Below are 24,932 nucleotides of genomic sequence, written 5' to 3'. Positions count from 1 at the left end.
ATTTGGATTTCATTCAAATTGCAATGGGAAGGCAATGGAATATATCTACCAGGGATGAGGCATATTTATGTCATTAGAAGATCCCTCTGTCTCTCAGGTCAAAAATGGACAGTGGTCAAGAGTGGACTCACAGAGATATAATGGCCCAGATGACAGCAGTAGAGGTGGTAGGAGAAGGTCAGACTGGACATGTATCCTAGAGGTGGGGTTGGGGGACTTACTGATGATATAGGCTGGGAGACAGCACACAGGAAGTCCTGCATCCCTCCCCTCTTCTCAGAGATGGAAGCAGTACCCCTAGAACAATATTTGGTGGAAATCTCTGACCTCTCCTATTACATAAGGCAGCCAAAATAGGTTAAAAACATAAAATACTTCTTTCATTCATCATTATATTTATGAAATTCAACAAGTGGGGCATAGCCTTAGTTCATTTATATTCAGTGATGTAGAATATTCCATTGCATGACTATACTACAATGTGCTTATCCATTCTACAGTTAATGGGTATCTAGGTTGTTTTCTATTGAGGGCTATTAAAAGCAGTGCTACCTTTCTGGGATGAAGCGTAGACAATGTGGGACCTTAAAGGGTGATGAGGAAGCAACATACTCCAGATGGTGCGGCTACAAGATGGTGGGGCTTCTGTTATCATCGGTTTCCAAGTGACTCTGTAGAGCAGAGTATTGTTCCATCTATATAAAGTTGAAAAACGACACAACTAAACTGTATTATCAGGATTTTGTACACATAGGTGGTAAAACTACAAAGAAAAGCAAAAATTGCTCATCATAAAAGGATCATAGCTACTTCTCGGAGAGAAGATGGTTTGCAATTGGGAAGAGCTTCTGGGATAGAGTCCACAGACTAGTTTATGACTAGAGTGTTCATTTAAAAGTTATTAATCATATGATATGTTGACTTTTATGCTTTTTTCTGTATGTGTGTTATATTTCATAATTTTTAAGGTTAAAAAAAACAAAAGATTAAAAAGTTCTATAAAGTAATGTTGAAAAGAGTGAAAATCTCCATACAATTCTAAGGGATGGTGACTATCACTTCCTGTTAGTGAGTCTGGCTAAGTCTGCGTGGCTCACCAGATCCCTGGCTCCAATCTTTAATGAAATGAGTTTCCAAGAGCTGAATTAGACAGGGTGTCTCAGCAAATCCTGAGACAAGAATTTGAAAACAAGTAGCTCCTCTGGAAGCTGAGCCAGGACACATCAGTAGTACAGTAGGGAAGTGAGACGAGGAAGAGAAGGCAGCCAGGAAAGGATGCATTAAAGAGAAAGTTACCCCCATCGGCACCTGGGGCTCAATTCCATTGGGTGCCAACTGTTATTATTTAAAGGAAGCTTCCAGGGGCACTAACATCCTGGCACTTGTGACTTGCTCTGGCATATGCAAGCATACTTTCATGGCAGGGGAAATGCCATTAGGCAAGGTCACTGGGGTTCACAGAAAGCAGCCAAAGGGCAGGTACGGGTAAGTTTGAAGACATTGATAGCCTCTGCTGCATAGGACTTCCTGCGTCTCTTTGGGTGCAAGACTGAGTCTGGAGTACCCATTCGTTTCAGCCTGAATTCTGCTATACGACAAGAGCATATAGTTAACAACAAAGAGTTGTACACTCAATAACTTATTAAAACGGCAGATCTCATGTTGTGTTCTTATCACATTTAAATTTTAAAAAGTGAGGGGTTGCAAGAAGTCTTTTGGAGGTACTGGTTATGTTTTTTACCTTGATTGTGGGGCTGGTATCACAGATATATGCCTATCTCCAAACTCATCAAAATGTATGCACTCAATATGTACAATATTTTGTAAATTAGGTATACCTCAATGAAGCTAAAAAGAAAAGACTTAGTCTGACAGACACCTCTCACACTCTCCGTCATCCAGCTTCATGCCTGTGTTTGGGATGCCCTATTCCAGAGGGGGAAACCATAATCCCAGAGTAGGAAAGTGTGACTGATCTCCTCTTTGCTGGGTCCCAGGAGGAGGATCCCATCCTGGCTGTGATGACCTACGTGGGACTGAGCCTTTCTCTGCTGTGCCTCTTCCTGGCAGCCCTCACCTTCCTGCTGTGCAAAGCCATCCAGAACACCAGCACCTCAATCCACCTGCAGCTCTCTCTCTGCCTCTTCCTGGCCCACCTGCTCTTCCTCACAGCCGTCGACAGAACTGAGATCAAGGTACTGACACTGTCCCAAAGGACCCCTTTCCCTGCCCAGAGGATGCTGAATCCATGAAGCCATGCTGCATTGGACACCTTAATAAAATGGCCTTAGTTTCTGGGGGAGGTTGGAGGAGGTGGTGCCAAGGTGGGCAATGCTGGCATTGATTACTAAGCACCTATACTTTTGATGACCTTGGTCTAATGCCAGGTGCACTAAACTCAGTGCCAGTGTAAAAGAGAGGTCCTAGGGCCACTCTCCGTCCTAACAATCTTCCCTAGTGACTCTTACTCCTCTCCCAGGTGCTGTGCGCCATCATCGCAGGTGCCTTACACTACCTCTACCTGGCTTCCTTCACTTGGATGCTGCTGGAGGGCCTGCACCTTTTCCTCACTGCACGCAACCTGACAGTGGTCAACTACTCCAGCACGAATAGACTCATAAAGTGGCTCATGTTTCCAGTCGGCTATGGAGTCCCGGCTGTGATCGTGGCCATTTCCGCAGGATCCAGGCCTCACCTTTATGGAACGCCTGATCGGTAAGCTTGGCTCTCACTCTGTGCCAATGGACAGTTTTGGGGGGCAGTGTTAATGATTGTGATTGAGATATCCACAGCAAATGCAATCTGCTTTTCCCTTGAGTGTAATAGCTCTAACCTTTCCCAGTGAAGCAGGGAAAGATGGCAGTAAGAACATGGACGATTCTGGAAGGAAGGAGTTTCATAGTTAGGTACCAGCTTTATCCTTCCCATATTTTGGAGTTTTCAAGTCTCAGTCCTCTCATTAGCAAAGTGAAGATAACAATTATCCCCATTGTCCAGCCCTCACGATGCTGGTGTGAAAATTCAACAGGACTGTGCTTTGATAGTAAACAATCAAAGCCTTCATTGTCCTCAACTGACAACTTCAGATGTTGGAAAACTTCTCTGTTAGGAAAAGGTGTCACTTCATGTTCGTTTCATGTGCTTTCTCTGATATTTCTTTGTTTCCTTTTTCCCATTGTTCCCAGCTGCTGGCTCCACCTGAAACAAGGATTTATCTGGAGTTTCCTTGGCCCTGTCTGTGCCATTATTAGTGTAAGTGAGTATATGGCTCCAGTGTTCCTAATTGAAGAAGCACCAGAAGTAATGGGTGCAAGATAGTACAAGGGGCATGCATTTTCTCTGTTGTGTGGTTTGATTTTTCTACCTGCTACCAATTCAATCCCAAGTTGTTTGCAACTTATAACAAAGACAGTACATTATTTTAACTTTCATTCTGCCTGAACTGTGTCATTCCTGCAGGTAAATTTAGTATTTTTTCTCTTGGTCTTTTGGATTTTGAAAAGGAAATTCTCCTCCCTCAACAGTGAAGTGTCAACCATCCAGAATATAAGGTAAGATGGAGCAAATAGTATTTCTGGCCCCCTCTTCCTTTGCTCACCCACTTCTTGTCCCTCCTACATAACCGCACACACATACCCTACAATCAGTCTTCAGAGACTAGCAAGGCCACTGTTATCTCTCAGTGTCATAATTAATAGAAGCTGTATTAGCTAAAGTAGAGGCTAAGCTGATGAAACAAAAAGATCTCCCAAAAAAAAGAGTGAAATAGAAATTTATGTTACTCTCATGTCACAGTCCAGAGGTGAGCAGTCCAGGGCTAGTAGGGAAGGTCTGTTCCACAAAGTGATCCAGGGACTCAGGTTCTATTTTGTTTCTCCACCATCCCCTAGAATGTTCTCTGTCAGTTTCCCATCCATGGGAAAGAGGTAACATCGGAGTTGCTCATATCCACATTAGCTCATATCCCATTGTCTTAGTCAAATGGTGACATCAAGCTGCAAGGAGGGCTGTGAAATATAGTCTCTAACTGGGTAGCCAGGTGTCCTTGAAAAAACTCAAAGAGGGAAGGGATCTAACCCTAAAAAGAAGAGGAAGAGAATGAAAAAAAAAAAAAAACAGTACTTTCTGCCACACAACACAAGATGCACACAGGAGTACTCTTTTTATCAAAACTAACCGACTTAGGTTTGCTAATTCATCAGTTACTGAAAGCTTAAATTCTACAGAAACTCTAAAAGTTGCACTTCTGAAGTATGCCCCTAACAAAACTGGGTTTCCTCCAACCTGTAGAGACCAATTAGGCTAATTACAACAAACTTAAACATCTATCTAAGAATTGTGTGTAATGGGTTCAGGAAGGATTTAGATTAAGATATATTTTGTAGAATACTATTTCAAAAAATTGGGGATTATGAACATTTTTTTATTTTGCAGCTCCAATTGGAACACATAATTTGTTTTCCTTTTAATCACAAAAATAACATGTTAAATTTTTTTCAAAATTTTTCAAAATACGTAAAGTGAGAAGTAAAAATGGATAACTGCCCCCCTTTTCCTGATACTTCCACTTCCCAAAAAAGCCAGAATTAACTAACTTTAGGATAAGTATGCTATGATATATATGAGATTTTCTCTAGACCTTTTTCTGTGCATTTCTGTAGAACACACAGACATACATACAATAACATCACACTACACAAATTTTTCCTCAACCAGCTTTTATGACATAAAATATTATAGTTTAAAATTAGGGATATATATACACATGTGTGTGTGTGTGTGTGTGTGTGTGTGTGTGTGTGTGTGTGTGTATAGTGTCCTTAAGTCTCAGTTTGCCTGAGACAGTCCCAATTTATATCTGATAACCCATTGTAATTATTAATAGCACTCTTTTAATCTCAAAAGCCTCCCTGCTTAAATAACAAATTAGATGACCTCCCCCATCTATAAAAAATATACAGAGAGAAAGAGATAAAGAGCACCTAGTTTGGAAATGCTTTATGTATATATGGTACTGATTTTGTTCTACATACAGTCCCAGATACTTTACTTATGTAGTCTCATTTAATCTTTGCATCAGCACTATGAAATAGGGCTATTACAAGATGAGGGACCCAAGTTACAGAAAGGCAAAGTGACTTGCCCAGTGTCATACAGACAGTCAATCAGTGATGCCTTGGATTTCAACCGAGGCAGTCTAACTCCAGAATCCTCACCATTAACAACTGCACTATGGGGGTGTCCAAGCCCATTATTATCTTTTATACATTTTTGATTTTACTCCCCTCAGGATGCTGACACTCAAAGCGACAGCTCAGCTCTTCATCCTGGGCTGCACGTGGTGTCTGGGCATCTTGCAAGTGGGCCCAGCTGCCCGGATCATGGCTTACCTCTTCACTATCATCAATAGCCTTCAGGGCTTCTTTATTTTCCTAGTCTACTGCCTCTTCAGCCATCAGGTAAACATTGACCCCTTTCTTTACTGTTTTAAAGTTAAGAAAAATTTGCAGGTATGTAGTTTAATAAACATTTAAATCAATATTCTCTAAATTTTCATATGAGCTTGTGAGCAGTGTGTAAATACCACCTATATTTTCTCTACATTGAGATGCTATTGATTGTAAGATACATCAATTCATTAATGGCTTTCAGAAAGTAAATAATTATTACATTAAGAAAATATACTTTTTTTCAGAGTTTTCAGAGTTCCCATTTGTAATAGTCAGCTATTGCTGTATAACTAACAATATCAAAAATCTCAGTGGCTTAAACACGAATATTTACTTTTCTCATTCTTGAGTCTGCAGGTTGGTTGGAGTTCAGCTGATCCTGGCTGGGCTCAGCTTGGATTGGCTTGGCTCTAGAATGCAGATCATATTCATGTATGCTTTTTGTGATTCATCCTGAGGCTTAGAAGAAAGGGAAGCAGTTCCCCAACATTCCCTAACATAAATTCTTCTCATTACAATGGCAAAATCACAAGAAGGCAAGCCATACTGGGCCAGGCCATTTCAAGCCTTGCAATTCTGTTTGCAGCACCTCTGCTGATATCCCATTGGACAACAAAGTCACATATCCAAGCCCGAAGTCAAAAGAGAAGACCCCTCCACCTATCATGAGGCTAAGACAAGATATAATACTACAATAGAAGAATGAATAATTGAGATCAATAATACAATCTCCCCCACTGCTTAAACACACAATTCCCTGTGGTAGTATAGTCTCTATACTAACATGTTTTAATGTCTGTCAACCCATTATAATTATCAATAGCACAATGATATTATGTATCTACAATAATATTACATAATAAGCTAATTTTCTCAACATTTTACTGTGAATATTTTCAAGCATACAAAAATGTTCAAAGAATTTTGCAGTGAACACATATGTAGTAAGTCCTCAACATGTTGATAAGGTCGGCAACTTTAAGCAAATTGATGGAGAATGAAACCAATTTTACATTAGGCTAATTGATATAAACAAGAGGTAAGTTCTCACAGCATCTCATCAACATTACAACAAAACAATGGACAAAATATTATTTGAAGACCTGTGGTACACCAATCACCTAGATTAACATTGTACTGTACTTGCTTTATCACATCATCTATCCACACATCCATCCTTATATCCATCCATTCAACTATCTCTATATAAGCCACTGTCACTTACATGTATAGTCAAAGAAAATTGTAGGCAACTCTTCTCAGTGGCTGCATGCACCTGAGTGAGCACAATGCAAAAGACTTATTGTACTCTTCCCTCAGTTCATCCCAGTTCCTGAGGCACCGCATAGTGCTAGCTTCCAGTTTTTCAAGACATATATTTTATATTCAGTATGGCTACTAAATACAAGCCAATTCATGTGTCTGCAGCTGAACAAAGGAAACAGTGGTGTATGTCCAACGCTCAGGAAGCACTGACTCTTAGGGCTTATTGAGATAAGCCTCTAAGATGGTGTCTTACTAAGAGGCACTCAGGGATAATTTGGACTGCATGCTATCTCTAGAATTGAACCCTGGGCACAATAAGACCCTAATGTATACTAGCAAACTATGTTGACATATTTCTACCTAGATTTAGTTAAATTATACTACATCTATAGAACAGGATACTATGCAATTATGAAATTTAATGCCACAAAAGGCAGAAACTCAAGTGAAGCTGGCATCCACACGGTCCAGGTCAGGAGGTACGATGGCCAAATAAACATAGTCTAGCAACCAGAAGAAACACAAAATCACTCAAGATCTTAATTTATACTTCTCAAATACCATGAAGAAGACACATATTTCATGGTATCCCTTTTCTGAGTTCAGCCACTAAGATTTTGAGATTGTTTGTTACTGCAGCAAAACATGTCCTGACAGATGCACTTTCTTTCCTAGTAGTAGTATATTCTCCTGCTCCTCTTCCTCCTCCCCCCATTGTCTCTCTCTCTCCCCCTTTCCCTTCATCCTTCTTTCTCTCCCTCCCTGCCTACCTTCTTCCCTTCCCCCTTTTTTTTTTTATTTACTCTGCATCCAGGTGCCCAAAGAACAAAACTAAGAAAGGAAGAACATATCCTTGGTGGGTGAGGAAAAGGAAGGAACTAAGCTGACAGATCAGATACTCCCCAGAGAGCAAAAGATGAGCATAGGCTTGGAACATTCAAATGTTATTTTTTGTCCAGACACAAGAATATTTTAGGACTGGGAGGATATTCAAAATATATTAGTGAAAAAGCAAGTTAAAAACATTGCTCCAGAAGGGTTCCATTTTGTTTACATAATGTATATAAACATTTATTGTTTGTTTTTGCTATATATTTGTCTATGGGTGGGTATGGGTGTATATGGCAACGTACAGTGGTTCTCAAAAGATCCTCCCAGCAGGCATATTTAGTCTAGGGACATTTTTGATTGTCATGACTGGGAGCAAGGAGAGGTGTTACTGGCGTCTAGTGGGTAGAGGCCGGGGATGTTAAATATCCTACAGTGGATGGGACAGGCTCACCACAAAGGATGATCCAACCCAAGATGTCTATAGTGCCAAGGCTGAAAACCTTGGTGTAGCAGATACTGTTGATGGCCCCTTCATATCTCTTTAGCATTCATCTCTATATGCCCAGTGTTGCTTATTGCAAACACCTGTGACTCTGTGCTTTTTTACTGCCCACAGGACATGCCTGGTCCATGCACAGGACAAGCTGGTAGTTACAGAGAGTAACGGCCCTTAACAGCAGCCATCAACCAATGACTGATGGGATATGGTAGATAAATGGCCCAGATCCCTTGACCTTGAGGTGGAATGACTCTGAGGTGTATGCTATGCTATCTCCCAGAGCTCCCCAATGGTACCGAGCCCCAGTTTTCCACAGCAGAAACACAGTGGAAAGGATTATACACTTTTTAGTGGCTGCCTTCCCTTCCCTATCTCACTTTCCCACTGATCTACTGGTGTTTCCTGGGATCACCCCTCAAATAAACTCTTTATGCTTGAACTCTCTCAGGGTCTGCTTCTGGGGGATCCCAGGCCAAGACACATGGAAGGATACCACCAAAACATCAGTTATTTTTCATAGATTGAGGAATTACGTGCATATTTTATAAGTTTTCTACAACAAAGACATATTCTGTAATATGAAAAAAATAATTATGGGAAAATATACATAACATGAAATGTACCATTTAACTGTGCTTAAATGTACAGCTCACTGGCATTAAGTACATTCACATTGTCGTACAACCATCACCACCACTCACGTCTAGAACTTTTTCATCGTTTGAAATTGAAACCCTGTACCCACTAAACAATAACACCTCATTCTCCCCTGCCAAGCCCTGGTAACCACTCTTCTACTTTCTGTCTTAATTTATTTAACTATTAGAAGGATCTTATATATGTGAAATCATACTAAATTTGTCCTTTTGTGACTGGCTTATTTCACTCAGCATAATGTCTTCAAGATTTCATCTACATTGTAGCATGGGTCAGAATTTCATTCCTTGTTTTCTTGTGCTTTCCATTTTTTTTAATTTTTATATTTTTATTTTTTCAATTATAGTTGATATATAATATTATATTGGTTTCATGTGTACAACACAGTGATTAGACTTTCATATAACTTATGAAGTGATAACCCCAATAAATCCAGTACCCATCTGACACCATACATAATTATTATACTACTGACTATATTTCCCATGCTATACTCTACATCTCCATGACTATTTTGCAATTACTTTTTTAAGGCTGAATAACATTCCATTGTATATAAGACCACATTTTATAGGAAAAGTTTTTTTCATAATGTCACTATCCTCTTCCCAACTCAGGCTTTTCTCTTCTCCAATGTTAACAAAACCATCTGTTTATTTTCTTTGATGTTCCAGGTCCGAAAGTGGTTTGGAGACATCATGAAACCTAAATCTGAGTCTGAGTCTTATACACTTTCCAGCAGGTTTGGCCCGTACTCAAAATCCAGTGAGGTAAGAAGACTAATATTTAACCCCTTGACACCCAAACTTCTTCTCTTTGTCTTTTTTCAATTATAGTTGACATTCAATATTATTTTATATTGGTTTCAGGTGTACAGCATAGTGGTTAGATGTTTGTATAATTTACGAAGTGATCCCCCAATATATCTAATACACACCTGGCACTATACATAGTTATTATAATATTATTGACTATATTCCCTATACTGTACTTCACATTCCCATGACTATAACTACAAATTTGTACTTCTTAATACCTTTCCTTTTTTACCCAGCCCCCAACTCCCCTCCCATCTGGCAATCACCAGTTTGTTCTCTGTATCTATGAGTCTGTTTCTGTTTTATTTGTCTATTTTGTTCTTTACATTCTACATATAAGTAAAATCATATGGTATTTGTCTTTCTCTGTCTGACTTATTTCACTTAGCCTAATACCCTCTATGTCCATCCATGTCATTGCAGATGGCAAGATTTCATTCCTTTTATGGCGAAGTAATGTTCCGTTGTATATATGTACCCTTCTTCTTTATCTAGTTATCTATTGATGCGCACACAGGTTGTTTCTGTATCTTGCTATTGCAAATAGCACTGCAGTGAATTTAAGGTGCATATATCTTCTCAAATTAGTGTTTTAGATTTATTCAGATAAATAACCAGAAATGGAATTGCTGGGTCATAAGGTAGTTCTATTTTTAATTTTTTGAGGACCCTCCGTACTGTTTCCCATAGTAGCTGCACCAATTTGCAATCCCACCATCAGTGCACGAGGGTTCCCTTTTTTCCACATCCTCACTAACACTTGTTTGTTGATTTATTGATGATAGCCATTCTGAAACATAGAAATTTGTATTTCTATGATGATTAGTGACATTGAGCATTTTTTTATATGTCTATTGGCCATGTATGTCCTCTTTGGAGAAATGTCTATTCAGGTCCTCTGCCCATTTTTCAATTGGATTGTTTGGTTTTTTGATGTTAAGTTGTATGAGCTCTCCTTGTCTTGATATGGGCTCCCCATCCTCGAAGGTAAAGGGAAGACCTCTTTTCCTGATTACCTGCTTGGCAGTCCGCATTCTCAGCTCACTAGTGATCCAGCTTACTAATAGTGCTTAAACTGACTTGGTATATATTCTGGTCATTCAAAGAAGTATGGGTAAAACATGCCACCAGCACCACTACCATCTAGAATAGACTCTTTTGGGAAGAGACTTACAATCATAGACATAGCAGAGAGGTCATCATCTGAAATCCCACTATTTCATAGAAAGGTCGATGTGAGCCCAATGGAGTTGGTGGATACCATAGAAAGGAATCAAGAAGAGGGACTCCACCCTAGTTGCTCTACATAATTATAGGGGAGGAATGCATGAAATAATAGGACCTTCCTGGGAAAGGAAATGGTCCTGTTAGAAAGGGAACTTCTCTGGAACTTGGTTGTTGGTATTTGTCTTTCTTCTTTTGAGCTAACTCAAGCTAAATGCACCAAAGAATGAGCTTCTAGCACTATCTGAAACTCCTCTTCATAGTTGTCCCTTATTCTTATGAGAAATAAGAGGACTTTCTTAAAAGAAGCTATTCACTATATGAGCAAAATAGGCTCAAAGTTCAAAATACATAAAAATTCTCCCAATCTCATTTAGTTTTATGCTGCCCATGTGCATACTCACCACATTTGCTAGCCAAAAAGCCTTAGAATGTTATTTTTAAGCTAAACAAAGTTGAGAAATTTTTGATACATTATCTTCTACATTTATTGAGATGATATGTGATTTTTCTCTAACAGTGGAAATATTAAGATCACTGAAGAAACATCTGTCCCCTATTAGAGAGAGGTAAAGGAATTTCATTTAAAATTTTTCCAAAATGTCCAAGAAGAAAACATGACCAGGGGGAAAAAAAGTCTTGGATATGTTAAGTGATTAGAAAAAAACTTTAAGAATACTAGGCTTAATTATTCTCGATAAGAGTAAAATTGTAGTAGGTGCTAACCATTGGCTGTGACCTTTGAAAAGTTTCTCAGATAATCCAAAATAATTCCCAAAGCTGCCAGCACTGCAGCTACTGGTTTCTCACAATGAACAAGAAAACATTATTATTATTATTATTACTATTATTATTGCTTAACTTTGTGGAAATTGAATGAGTGTATCTTTAAAAAAGGAATGTACATATTACATTTTGCATATATTATATTTATTTTTTATACTTTTAATATATATAAAACACATTAGCACCCTTTAAGAAATATATTTTCTTTAATTTAAAAACACCTCTTGAGCTTTTATTTTTCTAAGCACAGAGTATGAGTAAAAAGCTAACAATACCCTTTCTATGGACAAATGTGGCCTTGAGTTAACTTTCTAGCTTTGTCCCCTATAAACTTAATAATATTGGAAGGTCAGTTGTGTAACCAGGCAGTATTGTCTATGGGGAAAATCATGCTTGACTGGATAGAGAGTTCTGTGAAGAAACCATAAATATTAGGAGGGAAGGCATGGCTTTGGACTTCTTGCATACAATGACTCACATAACTGAGCCAGGAACTCATAGCCTCATGGGCTGCCACAGGAGGTATTGGTTCCCCTATGGAGTTTAGGGCTTCTAAACCAAGTTGTAACTTGTAGAGAGCACAGAGAATATTAGTTGAGTTCTACAATGTATCAGACACTATGGTAGGAAATGGACATACAAAAAGCCAACACAGTCCCTACCTTCAGGGAGCCTAGAATATAGCCTTTTTCATAGACAAAAACCAAGATCCAGGAGGCTGAAATTCTCAAGTGAGATACTATGTCCAGAAATTTTTCAAAGAAAAATTCTTCCTTGATTTTTTGTGTCTCCCATTATAAGCTAAAAATGGCCACACCTGTCCTAGGATTCCAAAATGTTATGAGATCGTGCCTTCCTTGCCTGCTGGAAGGAGCTCTCTGGCTTTAACCCACTCCTGCTCGTCATTCTCTCTGTTTTGTTGTTTGTTTTATCTTTATGTCTACCTTTAATCTAAGCATCTTTTTTGGGGGTGGGGCAGGGTGGGGATGTCTTTCCAGGACAAGTGAAGAGAAAATATTAAAATTAGAACATTCAGCTCCACGTGGAAAATTATACCCATGGATCTGGTTGACATCATGAAGAATTAAGCTGAGGACAAGGAGAATCATAACACATATCATTCTTGGAGATGTTTAACCTTTACTTCTTAAAATGTTTCTTCTGTATAATGGGCTCTCAATAAATGTGTCTTGAATTGGATTTCTCTTCACTATGGCATGTTCAATTAATGCTTGCCCCTGATTATCCAAATCATGACAGTTGCAACTACTTTTTATAAATGAGGTGGTCCCTTTCAAAACCTTTCCTCGAGTTCTTTCTCTCAATCATCCTGAATTTGCTCTTTAAACTCGTCCATTCCCTGAAACCTACAGTTTTACCTCCTATTTTATCCGGGCTAGATCTCATGATCAGCAATGTCATATGATTCTCTCCCACACTTTCAACACCTTTGCCTTCTCATTCTGATTCCACACCTACCTGCCTAAACTCAAATCCAGGACTGACCTAAAAATGGCAGGCACTGTTCATTGTCTACTCAGCAGCCATCGCCACTATCACATGTTCCTTATTAACAGTACCTTGATTGTTTTCTGATTTGGGACAGTAATGTGCCTGAATCCAGGGGGTCAATTGAGATTGGTCTAAACCTAGTGCTACTCAGCTGGGGGTGATTCCCCCCACAGGGACATTTGTCAATGTCTGGAGAACATTTTTGGTTGTCATGACTTGGGCAAGGAGAGATGGTACTGACATCTAAGTGGTAAAGGCCAGGAATGCTGCTAAACACCCGGCAATGCACAGGGCAGACAACACATACAGAGCAAAGAATTATTCATCTCCAAATGTTATTAGTGCTGAGGCTGAGAAACACTCTATAACAACCATAGTGGTCTTATACTTAGTTGCTAGACATTGGTTTAAGATAGGCATTTGGGCCAATTTTGGCTAATGAGATATAAGAAACCTGCTTGAAAAATATGTCTTTTCCTTGATAAAAACAAACACAAATTTAAGTAGAGCCTACCCATGACTTCCTATTTTGGGCTATTATCATGTAATAAATAATATGATGCTTGGAGAGAAAATGTCATTGTAATACTAAGGATGAAAGAGTGGAAAGATGGAGATAACCTGGGCTTTTATGATATTTTTATGATATGATTTGCTGAACCAACCCTTGTACTTTTTCCTATGTAAGACAAATAAACTCTATTTGTTAAGCCACTTTGGGTCAGGTAATGTTACTTACAGCCCAAAGCAGCTTTCTTTGTGGACAATGTTTGTCCTCCACTCCTCCATCAAAGCAGTAAGATCCCAGAATCTCTCAGCTTGGAGCCATTACAAATATATGCTTTCTGATCTAAATAAGACCCTCCACACTACCTGAAACTTATTCTTCCTGTTCCTAGTCAAGTTTCTCAATGGGGAGTTCTTGTTTTCACTTCCTCAATTCTTATCACTTTAAACACCAACTAATGGAAAGTCCCTCAATTTTCTGGCATCCCTTACAAATATGCCTACATCCACACCCATCCTTGCTTTCTTCCCTCATCAATGCCCATTGTCTCCCTCTCCATTCTTCCACAACAGCAGAAGGGTCCCTCCTCTTGTGTAAAGCTAACCTTTAAACCTCCCTCTGTGCTTTGAATCTTGTCCGCTCCTGTCTCTTTAGCAGATCTTTCTCCACTGATTATCTCCTGTCTCTCCAGAGTCTTCAGCCTCTCTCCATTCTCTCTCCTGGCTCTTCTCCAGTGTCATTTAAATATGCTAAAGCTGGGTCTGCAAACTTTTTCTATAAAGGGCCAGATAATAAATATTTTAGGTTTTGAGGGCCATATATAGTGATAGAGATGATAGATAGATAGATAGATAGATAGATAGATAGATAGATAGATAGATATAAATTCATAGATACACACATGACATATATGGCATATGGGTAAAGGAATATGTGTATGTCCCTTTAGAAATACAAAAACTCACTGGACATACAAAAAAAGGCTGCAGGTGGGATTTGACACCCCTCCCCAACCTACAGTTTGCTTTCTCCTATGCTAAAGAAAGAGAAATAGAAGATTCCAGGAAAATGGCTACCTGTACATAACTCAATTCCCCTCCACTCCATACCCTAATATATCTGCTCCTTGAACCAAAAGTCTGCTGGGACCCATGATAAATGAATGGTAAACCTGGGGTTTAAAGTTCTCCCCTGCACACTAGGTGGAGAGTCCCAAGATAAGCTGAAGAAGGCTCTGAAGATCAGACACAGTCCATCCTAGGAAGAATCTGGCCCAGGGGTCCATGGACCTCCTGGGATAAGGTCAGCATCACTCCCATCAATGTGTGTCTGATTCCTCTGGCCCCCCAAGAACTTCAAGAGGAACCCTGTTCCTGAGTCTAGGAAGAAGCAAGGGAATTGGGAAGCAGAGAGTCCCCTCTGCACCCTGCCTAGTGTACACCTGGACACTCTGGGGTGGAGAGGAAACTGCCCCTTCTTAAAATTTTCAACCCCCAGATTTGAGCCCCAAAGGAAAATGACACCCATGAGAGGCCCTAAAGGCCCCTAAAAAGAGAATAGATGGTCCAACATAAAGGGCACCCAGCAAAATAATGCTTCTAGAGTAGACAAACAAAAATTTCAAACAAGAATAACGAAAAAAGAATGTAAGGAAATTCAAGTACAACAGTGAAAAGATCTATGGAACTAAATTACATAAATAAATAAATAAATACATGAATAAATAAATAAATAAATAAATAAATAAATATATAAATAAGTAAGAAAAGAAATGTTGCTGGATGAATTAAAGAAGAGAATGATTGCTGTCAAGTCAAATTAGCCAAATTAGAAGAGCCCATGAAAGGAAGATCTTAGAGCATAATACAAAATGCCAAAAGATGAAAATCATGAAGAAAAAAAAATCAGTCTGGGAGCCCAAGGAGATCTAATATGTGAATAATAGGAGATTTTGTAAGAGTAGAGAAGGAAACATGTTCAGAACCAAAAAATTCTTACTGCTGCAATAAGCATTCTCTCTCTTTCTCTTCACAGACAAAATTCTAAAAAAGTTGTTTACACTCTGCTGTCCTGACTTCCTCCCATCCCCTCACTGCTCAATCCACTGCAGTCTGACTTCTGCCTCCAACTTGCTCAATAATCACTCAATGTCTCAAATGTTTCCTCAGTGCTAAGTCCACTGGCTGCTTCTCAGTCTCTTTGGGTCGGTCACATTTAACTCTGTTGTTCCCTTTTTCTTTTTTTATAACCAAGTATTTTTGGTTTTGTCTAGCTTTATTGAGGTAAAGCATATAAAAATTGCATATATTTAAGATGTGCAATGTGATGGTCTGATCTAGTAGACAAACAAAAATTTCAACAAGAATAATGAAAAAAGAATGTAAGGAAATTCAAGTACAACAGTGAAAAGATCTATGGAACTAAATTACATAAATAAATAAATACATGAATAAATAAATAAATAAATAAATAAATAAATAAATAAATAAATATATAAATAAGTAAGAAGAGGAATGTTGCTGGATGAATTAAAGAAGAGAATGATTGCTGTCAAGTCAAATTAGCCAAATTAGAAGAGCCCGTGAAAGGAATATCTCAGAGCATAATGCAAAATGCCAAAAGATGAAAATCGTGAAGAAAAAAAAAATCAGTCTGGGAGCCCCAGGAGATCTAATATGTGAATAATAGGAGATTTTGTAAGAGTAGAGAAGGAAACATGTTCAGAACCAAAAAATTCTTACTGCTGCAATAAGCATTCTCTCTCTTTCTCTTCACAGACAAAATTCTAAAAAAGTTGTTTACACTCTGCTGTCCTGACTTCCTCCCATCCCCTCACTGCTCAATCCACTGCAGTCTGACTTCTGCCTCCAACTTGCTCAATAATCACTCAATGTCTCAAATGTTTCCTCAGTGCTAAGTCCACTGGCTGCTTCTCAGTCTCTTTGGGTCGGTCACATTTAACTCTGTTGTTCCCTTTTTCTTTTTTTATAACCAAGTATTTTTGGTTTTGTCTAGCTTTATTGAGGTAAAGCATATAAAAATTGCATATATTTAAGATGTGCAATGTGATGGTCTGATCTAGTAGACAAACAAAAATTTCAACAAGAATAATGAAAAAAGAATGTAAGGAAATTCAAGTACAACAGTGAAAAGATCTATGGAACTTAAATAAATAAATGAATGAATGAATGAATGAATGAATAAATAAATAAATAAGAAAAGTTATGTTGCTGGATGAATTAAAGAAGAGAATGATTGCTGTCAAGTCAAATTAGCCAAATTAGAAGAGCCCGTGAAAGGAATATCTTAGAGCATAATACAAAATGCCAAAAGATGAAAATCGTGAAGAAAAAAAAAATCAGTCTGGGAGCCCCAGGAGATCTAATATGTGAATAATAGGAGATTTTGTAAGAGTAGAGAAGGAAACATGTTCAGAACCAAAAAATTCTTACTGCTGCAATAAGCATTCTCTCTCTTTCTCTTCACAGACAAAATTCTAAAAAAGTTGTTTACACTCTGCTGTCCTGACTTCCTCCCATCCCCTCACTGCTCAATCCACTGCAGTCTGACTTCTGCCTCCAACTTGCTCAATAATCACTCAATGTCTCAAATGTTTCCTCAGTGCTAAGTCCACTGGCTGCTTCTCAGTCTCTTTGGGTCGGTCACATTTAACTCTGTTGTTCCCTTTTTCTTTTTTTATAACCAAGTATTTTTGGTTTTGTCTAGCTTTATTGAGGTAAAGCATATAAAAATTGCATATATTTAAGATGTGCAATGTGATGGTCTGATCTATGTCTGCATCATCCCTTCTCCTTGAGGCTTTCTCTTCTCTTGACTTCCCTGATTCCACACTGTTTTCCTGGAAGGGTGGTCAGCTCATCACAGTTTTCCCAGACTTTCCTAGCCTTGGCACTGAAAGTCCCACATCCCAGGAACTCCTCCCTCCCGAGCAAACCAGAACCATGTCATAAGCTCATCTTCTCTTGTCCTGTAGTGTCTTAGTTTGGGTTCCACCAATAGCAAACTCTGAGACAAGGACATGAGTGCAAGAAGTTTATTTTGGAAGTAATCCCAGAAAACACCAGCAGGGTGAGTTAGGGAGGGAAAGGCGGTCAGTACAAGATGTGTTCAAAGATAAATTATGGAGCAGGCTACTGCTGTAGGCAATGGGAGCTTAATCTCAGCAGGGATCTCTGGGGCTATCTCATGGGACACACATCTCAGACTCTTCTCACCTGAGGGGTGAGGGAGCTGGGGTGTGTATTTACCAAGTCCAGGCTTCCATAAAGGCTGTTTCAGAAAGCATTTTCCCCCTGGCACTTCTCACCTGCCATGTGCCAGACCAGGTAGACTCTGGCAGCTGCTGACATTAGGAGTCACCGAAATGTGAGGATCAAGGATATAAACAGGACATGACTGCATCTGCTACACACAAGATTTCATCCTTGACCCAAGAGAAGTTCTAAGAATTTTGACCAGAGTGTTCATGAACCACCTAAATTTCAAGGTGTTGTTTGTAAGTATTTTTTTTCCTTCCCCATCTCTAGGTGACAATAACTCCATCTTTCCTATTGCTTAAGCTGAAAACCTGGGGGTCATTCTTTACTCTTCTGTTTCTCACACACCCCACATCTCAATCAAACAAATCTTTATTTTGAAGATTCAGCTCAGAGACATGACCACATACACCTGCTTCCCCATTTCTCAACCCACATACTGGGGGAAACAAACCCCATTAGCTGAATCTTCAAAATAAATAGATCCAGATTGTAGAGACATGAAACTGCTTATCCACAACCTCTGAGCTCACATGTGAGAAGGGTGGAGCCCCGTGGCTTCTCCCTGAGCCTCCAAGCCACCGAGGTCTACATCAGCCCTGTGAAGTTCAACCTGGATTTCAGCGCGTAGGATACCCAAAATGGAAAGAGCAATGCTTCCAGAAGCGGCCGATACTGTGCATCCGACCGAGGTTCCTGAAGGGCTGATTCAAGGGTATAAGCAAAATGAGACATTTCTGAGGAAAATTCACCATATATTGCTGGAGGTGGCTGTGTTGGAGGGCACCCTGCAGTGCCCAGAGCCTGGGCATGTGTTCCCTATCAGGCACAGGATCCCCAACATGTTGCAGAATGAGAAGGGAATAAGACCAGGCACCAGTTTTTCTTTCTGTGACTGTGTGTAGTTTTGTTCATATATTGTTCATTAGTTTTATCATGTGTATCCCCAACTCTTAACCCAGTAACATGTCATACATAGTGTTCTTGAGCTCAATATTTTTTTTCTCATTAAAGGTTCAAACCGCTCCCCCTAAAAAAAATAGATCCATACATCTTCCATACATCTTCCTACTTTCACAGTTAGCTCTCTTGTCCTCAATCATCTCTCGCCTGCATTATGGTGATAGCTCCAGGAAAGCCACACATATTATTAGCAGACCCAGAATTCGACACCTGGTCTCTTATCTTAGCCCAAGATGTTTCTTCCACCAAACCACACTGTTCCTTTCCCATAATTGCCAGCTGAAATGAGAGCTACAAAGTCAGGGTCCTCAGAAATAATTCAAGTTTATAGACAGTCCCTCAAAGGCAGAAGGTGCTACAAAAAGATATCAACCATCAGAGGAACAGACTGAGTCCAAATACCAGCTCTGCTACTTATCCACTAAATGACAGTGAACAAACCATGACACCTCTCTGGACCTCAGTTTTCCCAGCTATAAAATGGGGTTAGTCATTATTGCAACCTCACAGAGTCATCGTGGAGATTAAATAAGAGCTCCTGCATCTATCTAGCACACAATGCATCCTTGAAAAACCATGGACTTTGTTATTTTTACCCACCAAGAATGTTCGACCTCTGCTCCCATGGACCCAAAGTGGTAAAGGGGACCTCAGGTTTATCTCTCTACTTGAAACTAGACAATCTTGAGAGATGCGAAAGAGGGATAGGTTTGGGCCAGCTTCACCATTCACCCTCTAGCGTGACTCAGAGACATGACCACATACACCTGCTTCCCCATTTCTCAACCCACATACTGGGGGAAACTGAAATTTCCTCTTCTGAGATATGGGAACTTCCCCTGACCCCAGATAAACAGTTGCTTGAACCAATGGTCCCGTGGGTGGAAGACTTGGAACAAGACGCTCGCCCGCTCTGCAGTCTATGGACTGTATATGGGGGCTAGCGTTGGTGCTGGTGAGTTAGGAGCAGGTGTGTAGGTGGCAGGAGACAAGGATAGAAGGAACAGGAAGTGACGTGAACACCAACCTTCGCCAATGCCCCCTCATTGCTCAGAGCTTCCTTTCCCTAATCACCTGCTCTGTCAAAACAGGAATAATTCTGCTATTAATCATGGTTATTCATTGATCAATAAATTGATTTGAAAATAAACAAACAAACAAACAAATTGATTTGGAGAATGTCTACTCACCCTTGGATACAATTTAGGGATTGTCCGAAGGAATTGCCATATTGAGTATGCCGAACTAGGGGTAGTACCAGCTATCTAGGGTATGTTTTTGGTTGTCACAATGACCATGAGGGGGCATCTCTCCTGTTACAGGCTCAATTGTGTTCCCCCAAAAAATTAATGTGTTGAGGTCCTAACCTCAGTACTTCAGAATATGACTGTATTTGGAGATAGGGTCTTTAAAGAGGTGATTAAGGTAAAATGAAGTCATTAGGGTGGGCCTATTCCATTATGACTGGTGTCCTTATAAGAAGAGGTGATTAGGACACAGACACACACAGAGGGAAGACCATGTGAGGACACAGAAAGATAACAGCCATCTACAAGCCAGGAAAGGTCTCACCAGAAACCAACCATGGCAACACCTTGATTTTGAACTTCCAGCCTCCGGAACTGTGAGACATACATTTCTGTTGTTTAAGCTAATCTTGCTACTTTATTATGGCAGCCCCAGCAAACCAACACAGTGGGCAAGGACCACACAATGAAATGGCATTTTGAGAAGCTATAACATTGCAAGAGCTAATAGTCCAAGGAGATTCACTTGGCAGTAAAGTGAAATACTTCATCAAAGATCTTTACAAACCACCAACAGCTCAGTTGGGTAGATATTTCCATTGCTGTCTTAAGAATCTGACCAAGTTATATGACCTGGGTGGGGGAGTCTTGCCTTTCAGTTGGTCTACCTTTCTAGAAGTTCCATGGGCCAAATCTTGGCAGTGGTCTGATCTACCACCTAGCTTGCTTAAATCTCACCTGGGACATTGAGAAAGTTGCTTGTCAATAATAATCTTGCTCTACCCGCTTTGCAGTATCTGGTCCACAGTCGGTGGGCAGTAAGGGAGCCCAGCCCTAGTGCATGATGGTCCAGAGAACCCAGAGTATTTTCAGCTCTGGCTCAATCAATGCCAGACCCAAAGCCCCCCAGGCTAGCATCACCTCCGAAGAGCCATGATCAAGGACCTGGTGATCATAGCCCCAGAACTGGGAGATCATCTCTAAGACCTGGTGTACATCCAGCTCACCATGAGCTGTAGACTGAATGTGCATGTGGCCCAAAATTCGTATGTTGAAACCTAACCCCCAGGGTGATGGCATTCAGAGGCAGGGACTTTGGGAGGTGACTAGGTCGTGAAGGTGGAGCCCCAATAAATGGGATTAGGGCCTTTCTTTATAAAAGGGACCCCAGAGACCTCCCTTGTCCCTTCTACCATGTGAGGACACTGCAAAAAGACAGTGCCCATGAACCAGGAGGTGGGCCTTCCCCAAACATTGAATTTTCCTGCACCTTGATCTTGGACTTCCCCGGCTTCCAGAACTTTGAGAAATACATTTCTGCTGTTCATAAGACACCTAGTCTGTGATATTCTGTTATAGCAGCCTAAACAGACTAAGACACCATCCAACTGAACAAGATCTCAAGTCCTCATCCTAGAGATGGTCTGACCTACACCCCAGAGAACTTGCTACATCCAGGCTGCTTCTTACATCTTGGGTGCATCCAAGTCAGTTCATGGAGAGGCGGAGCCTTCAATGGAAGGGCAAGAGGTTCTCATCTCTGAGATCCAAGGGGCAATTGGATATAGATCTCCATCCAACCTTATCCTTGGGGTTCAACAGGAACATTTCCGCTCACAAATCCAATATGTAGCTTTGTTGCAAGACAGATCATTCCAGGAGCCACCCTTGTTCATGCTGGCACAGTCCTCATCATAATTGTTATTGGGCTCCTCTGGATCCCAGAAGCTGGATAGAAGAAAAAGTGGGTATGGGGAGGGGTGAATAGGTGAAGCACAGGGGATTTTTCCAGGGCAATGAAACTACTATGCTACATAATACTGTAATGGTGGATGCATGATAGCATGCATTTCTGAAAACCCATAGGATGTACAAAGCTTGGAGGGAACCCTAAGGTAAAGTATGGACTTTAGGTAATAATAATGTCTCTATATTGGTTCATCGATTATAACGAATGCATCCCACAAATGCAAGATGTGAATAACAGAGGAAACTGTGTGGGAAACTCTGTACCTTCAGCTCAATTATTCTGTAAAATTAAAAAAGCAAAGTCTATTATTTTTTAAAAAAGAATATTGGGGGGAAGATCTTCATGGTTCAGGATTCACTTCTTCAGCCTCTCAGAATTACCTGAAGATGCTTCACCCCCTTCACCCCAACTAGCTTGTCCTAAGTCAGCCCCATAATCTCTGTCCTCCTTAATCAGTTTCCTGTATCTAGTCAATTTCTGCCTCCTCTTCCAAATAATACTTCCTTTACACCCCTAATTCTCCCGACCTTCCAGGTATTGTAATGCCTTAGGTCATGTTCCCTTAAAGCAGATCTTGATTTGGCAATTCAGGTGCATGGGATTTATTAAAGGTGCTCTTGGGAGAGTTAGTGAGAGAAGCAGGATGGGGCAGGGGATGAAGGTGAACAACGTTGTGGATTCAGTTGAGTCTAGCCTCAGTCTGATCGCACAGAGAGCTCTGGAGAGTAAATAGCATCACAGTTATCCCAACTTGAGATAAGGTGTCCAGACTCCTCTTAGCCAGTCATTAGCTATAGGCTGACCCCAGTGAGAATAGGGTAACCTCCTGGGTGAGCAGTTCCATTCAGCTGAGGACAACTCTCTGGAGAAAGCATAACTGTGACCCTTTAGGAGCCAATGTCCCCTGCTGGGGAATGGCTGCACCAGTCCCATGAAGGGATCTGAGCTGGGCACTCACAGTGCCATGCCATATCATGCCATCTGTATTTACAGAGCTATGCCTCCTTCCAAGGATCTTTAATAAAAAATGAGATTCCTCAGACAAAACACTAATATCTCTAATATATAAAGAACTCCTAGAAATCATTAAGAAAAAGACCAAAATCACATTATAAAAAATACACAAAAGATACGAATGGATAATTCGCATAAAAGTTAATACATATAGCTATTAAACATACGAAAAAATACCCAACCTCAGTCATTATAAGAGAAATGCAAATTAATACTACATTGGGATTCCATTTTTCACCTACAGTTAAACAAACAAAATTCCAAAAGGTTGATGAACATGTGCACCAAAAAACTACAGTCAAGATGGTAAGAGAATAAATTGGTATAACCAGTATGGGAGACAATTTGTTAATATTTATTTAACACATGAATACATATGCTCTTTGAGAAAGTAAAGTATAATGGCTAAGAATATAGACTTTGGAGCCAGGTTAATTGGTACTGCCACCTGCTAACTGTCTAACTTTGGGCAGCTTGCTTAATCTTTCTGTGCCTCAGTTTCCTCATCTTTAAAATGGAGGTGAAAATGGTACTTTCCTTACAGAATTATTACAACTAAATAAGTAGGTTAATATATGTAGAGTGCAAAAAAAATTGAGATAATGCTCATCCTTTCAGCAAATTAAAATCTTCCTCTTGTCCTGTGGCCACTCTATCTTTCTTTTTTCCCCCAACTATTAGCCTATGGACTTGATATATTTGAGCAGTTGTGCTAAAAGGTTTTGATTTTTGCAATGAAGGAAAATTAAAGAGGTACAGGGACCAGAAGCCCTATGACAGAAAAAGCACCCTGCGCCTCCCTTATCCTGCCCAGGCTGGGATTCTAGAGAATCAACTGGCTTGGACTGCACAAGGACCCACAATGAGCAGAGAACTCAAGAACCCAGGATACTTGCCTCAAAGTGATGGGTGACCCATCCAGCCATTTCCATTCCCCTTCGTGGTCCCTGTCACTCAGCCCCAGCCAGTGCACCCGTGGAGAGCGGTGAGCCTTGGACACAAAGTTCTGCAAGTATAAACTCCATTCAGCCATCAATTCTTCTACACAACCCTCAGGATGAAGGTCTTCTCTCTGCTCTGACCCACACATTTAAGGCTTGTGAATGCCATCCCCAGTACCCATCTCAGTCCCCATGGTGTCCAGAGCAGCATCAACACCTTCTCACTTGAGCATGTACAGTAGGAATAATCATGTTACTTTCTTGCATGACCTGTGAACCTCTCTGCACCTCAGTTTCCTCATTTGTAAAATGGGATGATAATAGTAGCTACCTCCTCATAGGATTGAGAGGATTAATGAGTTAATATCTATATAAAGCGCTCAAAACAGTGTCCGGCATGCAGTAAATACTGTGACATCTTCGCATTTAACATTATAACATTTAAGAAACATTTTAATAATAATAACTGATGTCTTAATAAACCCATGACTATATGGTTATTTAATCAAAGGCGAAGGAGGAAAGAACATGCAATGGGGTAAAGACAGTCTCTTCAATAAATAGTGTTGGGAGAACTGGACAGATATATGCAAAAAAAAAAATGAATCTGGACCACCTTCTTACATTATATACAAGAATAAACTCAAAATTGATTAAAGACTTAACTGTAATACCCGAAATCATAAAACTCCTAGAAGAAAACAGACAGTAAACTCTCTGACATTGCTCTTAGTAGTATTTTTTCTGATGTATCTTCTTGGGCCAGGTAAACTGAAGAAAAAATAAACAAATGGGACTACATCAAACTAAAACAGTTTTGCACAGCAAAGAAAACCATCAACAAAACGAAAAGACATTTTTGGGAGAAGACATTTGCCAACGATACATTTGACAGGGGGTTAATATACAAAACTTATAAAGAACTCATACAACTCAACACCAAAAAAAAAAAAATCCAATTTAAAAAATGGGCAGAGGACCTGAATAAGCATTTCTCCAAAGAAGACATTCAGTTGGCCAATAGACATATGAAAAGATGCTCAATATCATTAATCATCAGAGAAATGCAAATTAAAACCACAATGAGAAACCATCTCACATGTGTCAGAATGGCCATCATCGATACATCAAAAAACAAGTGTTGGCGAAGATGTGGAGGAAAGAGAAACCTTATGCACTGGTGGTGGGA

The 24,932-nt window shown here is 39.9% G+C and overlaps 2 protein-coding genes and 1 pseudogene across 2 annotated transcripts in view; 2 read left to right on the top strand and 1 right to left on the bottom strand.

The window, feature by feature from the left end:
- Window positions 1-12,635, top strand: part of ADGRE3 (adhesion G protein-coupled receptor E3) — a 47,641-nt gene extending 35,006 nt beyond the window's left edge. Inside the window, exons 10-16 of the mRNA XM_023525641.1 lie at window positions 1,998-2,195; window positions 2,480-2,715; window positions 3,186-3,252; window positions 3,460-3,551; window positions 5,291-5,459; window positions 9,378-9,473; window positions 12,530-12,635. Of these exons, the coding sequence (XP_023381409.1) occupies window positions 1,998-2,195; window positions 2,480-2,715; window positions 3,186-3,252; window positions 3,460-3,551; window positions 5,291-5,459; window positions 9,378-9,473; window positions 12,530-12,538 (867 nt within the window). The 3' untranslated portion in view covers window positions 12,539-12,635. The remainder of the gene's footprint in view (window positions 1-1,997; window positions 2,196-2,479; window positions 2,716-3,185; window positions 3,253-3,459; window positions 3,552-5,290; window positions 5,460-9,377; window positions 9,474-12,529) is intronic.
- A 5,693-nt stretch (window positions 12,636-18,328) lies between these two features.
- Window positions 18,329-18,733, top strand: LOC105308518 (annotated as a pseudogene).
- A 2,470-nt stretch (window positions 18,734-21,203) lies between these two features.
- The window catches only part of CLEC17A (C-type lectin domain containing 17A), a 12,036-nt gene continuing 8,307 nt past the window's right edge, over window positions 21,204-24,932 (bottom strand). The window contains 2 exon segments of the mRNA XM_023525615.1: window positions 21,204-21,766; window positions 23,699-23,808. Coding sequence (XP_023381383.1) covers window positions 21,634-21,766; window positions 23,699-23,808 — 243 coding nt within the window. The 3' untranslated portion in view covers window positions 21,204-21,633.

This window comes from Pteropus vampyrus, unplaced genomic scaffold (assembly GCF_000151845.1).
Source record: "Pteropus vampyrus isolate Shadow unplaced genomic scaffold, Pvam_2.0 Scaffold583, whole genome shotgun sequence".
Classification (NCBI taxonomy): domain Eukaryota; kingdom Metazoa; phylum Chordata; class Mammalia; order Chiroptera; family Pteropodidae; genus Pteropus; species Pteropus vampyrus.
Note: the sequence above shows the minus strand (reverse complement) of the source record. Positions and strands in the feature narration are given on the sequence as shown.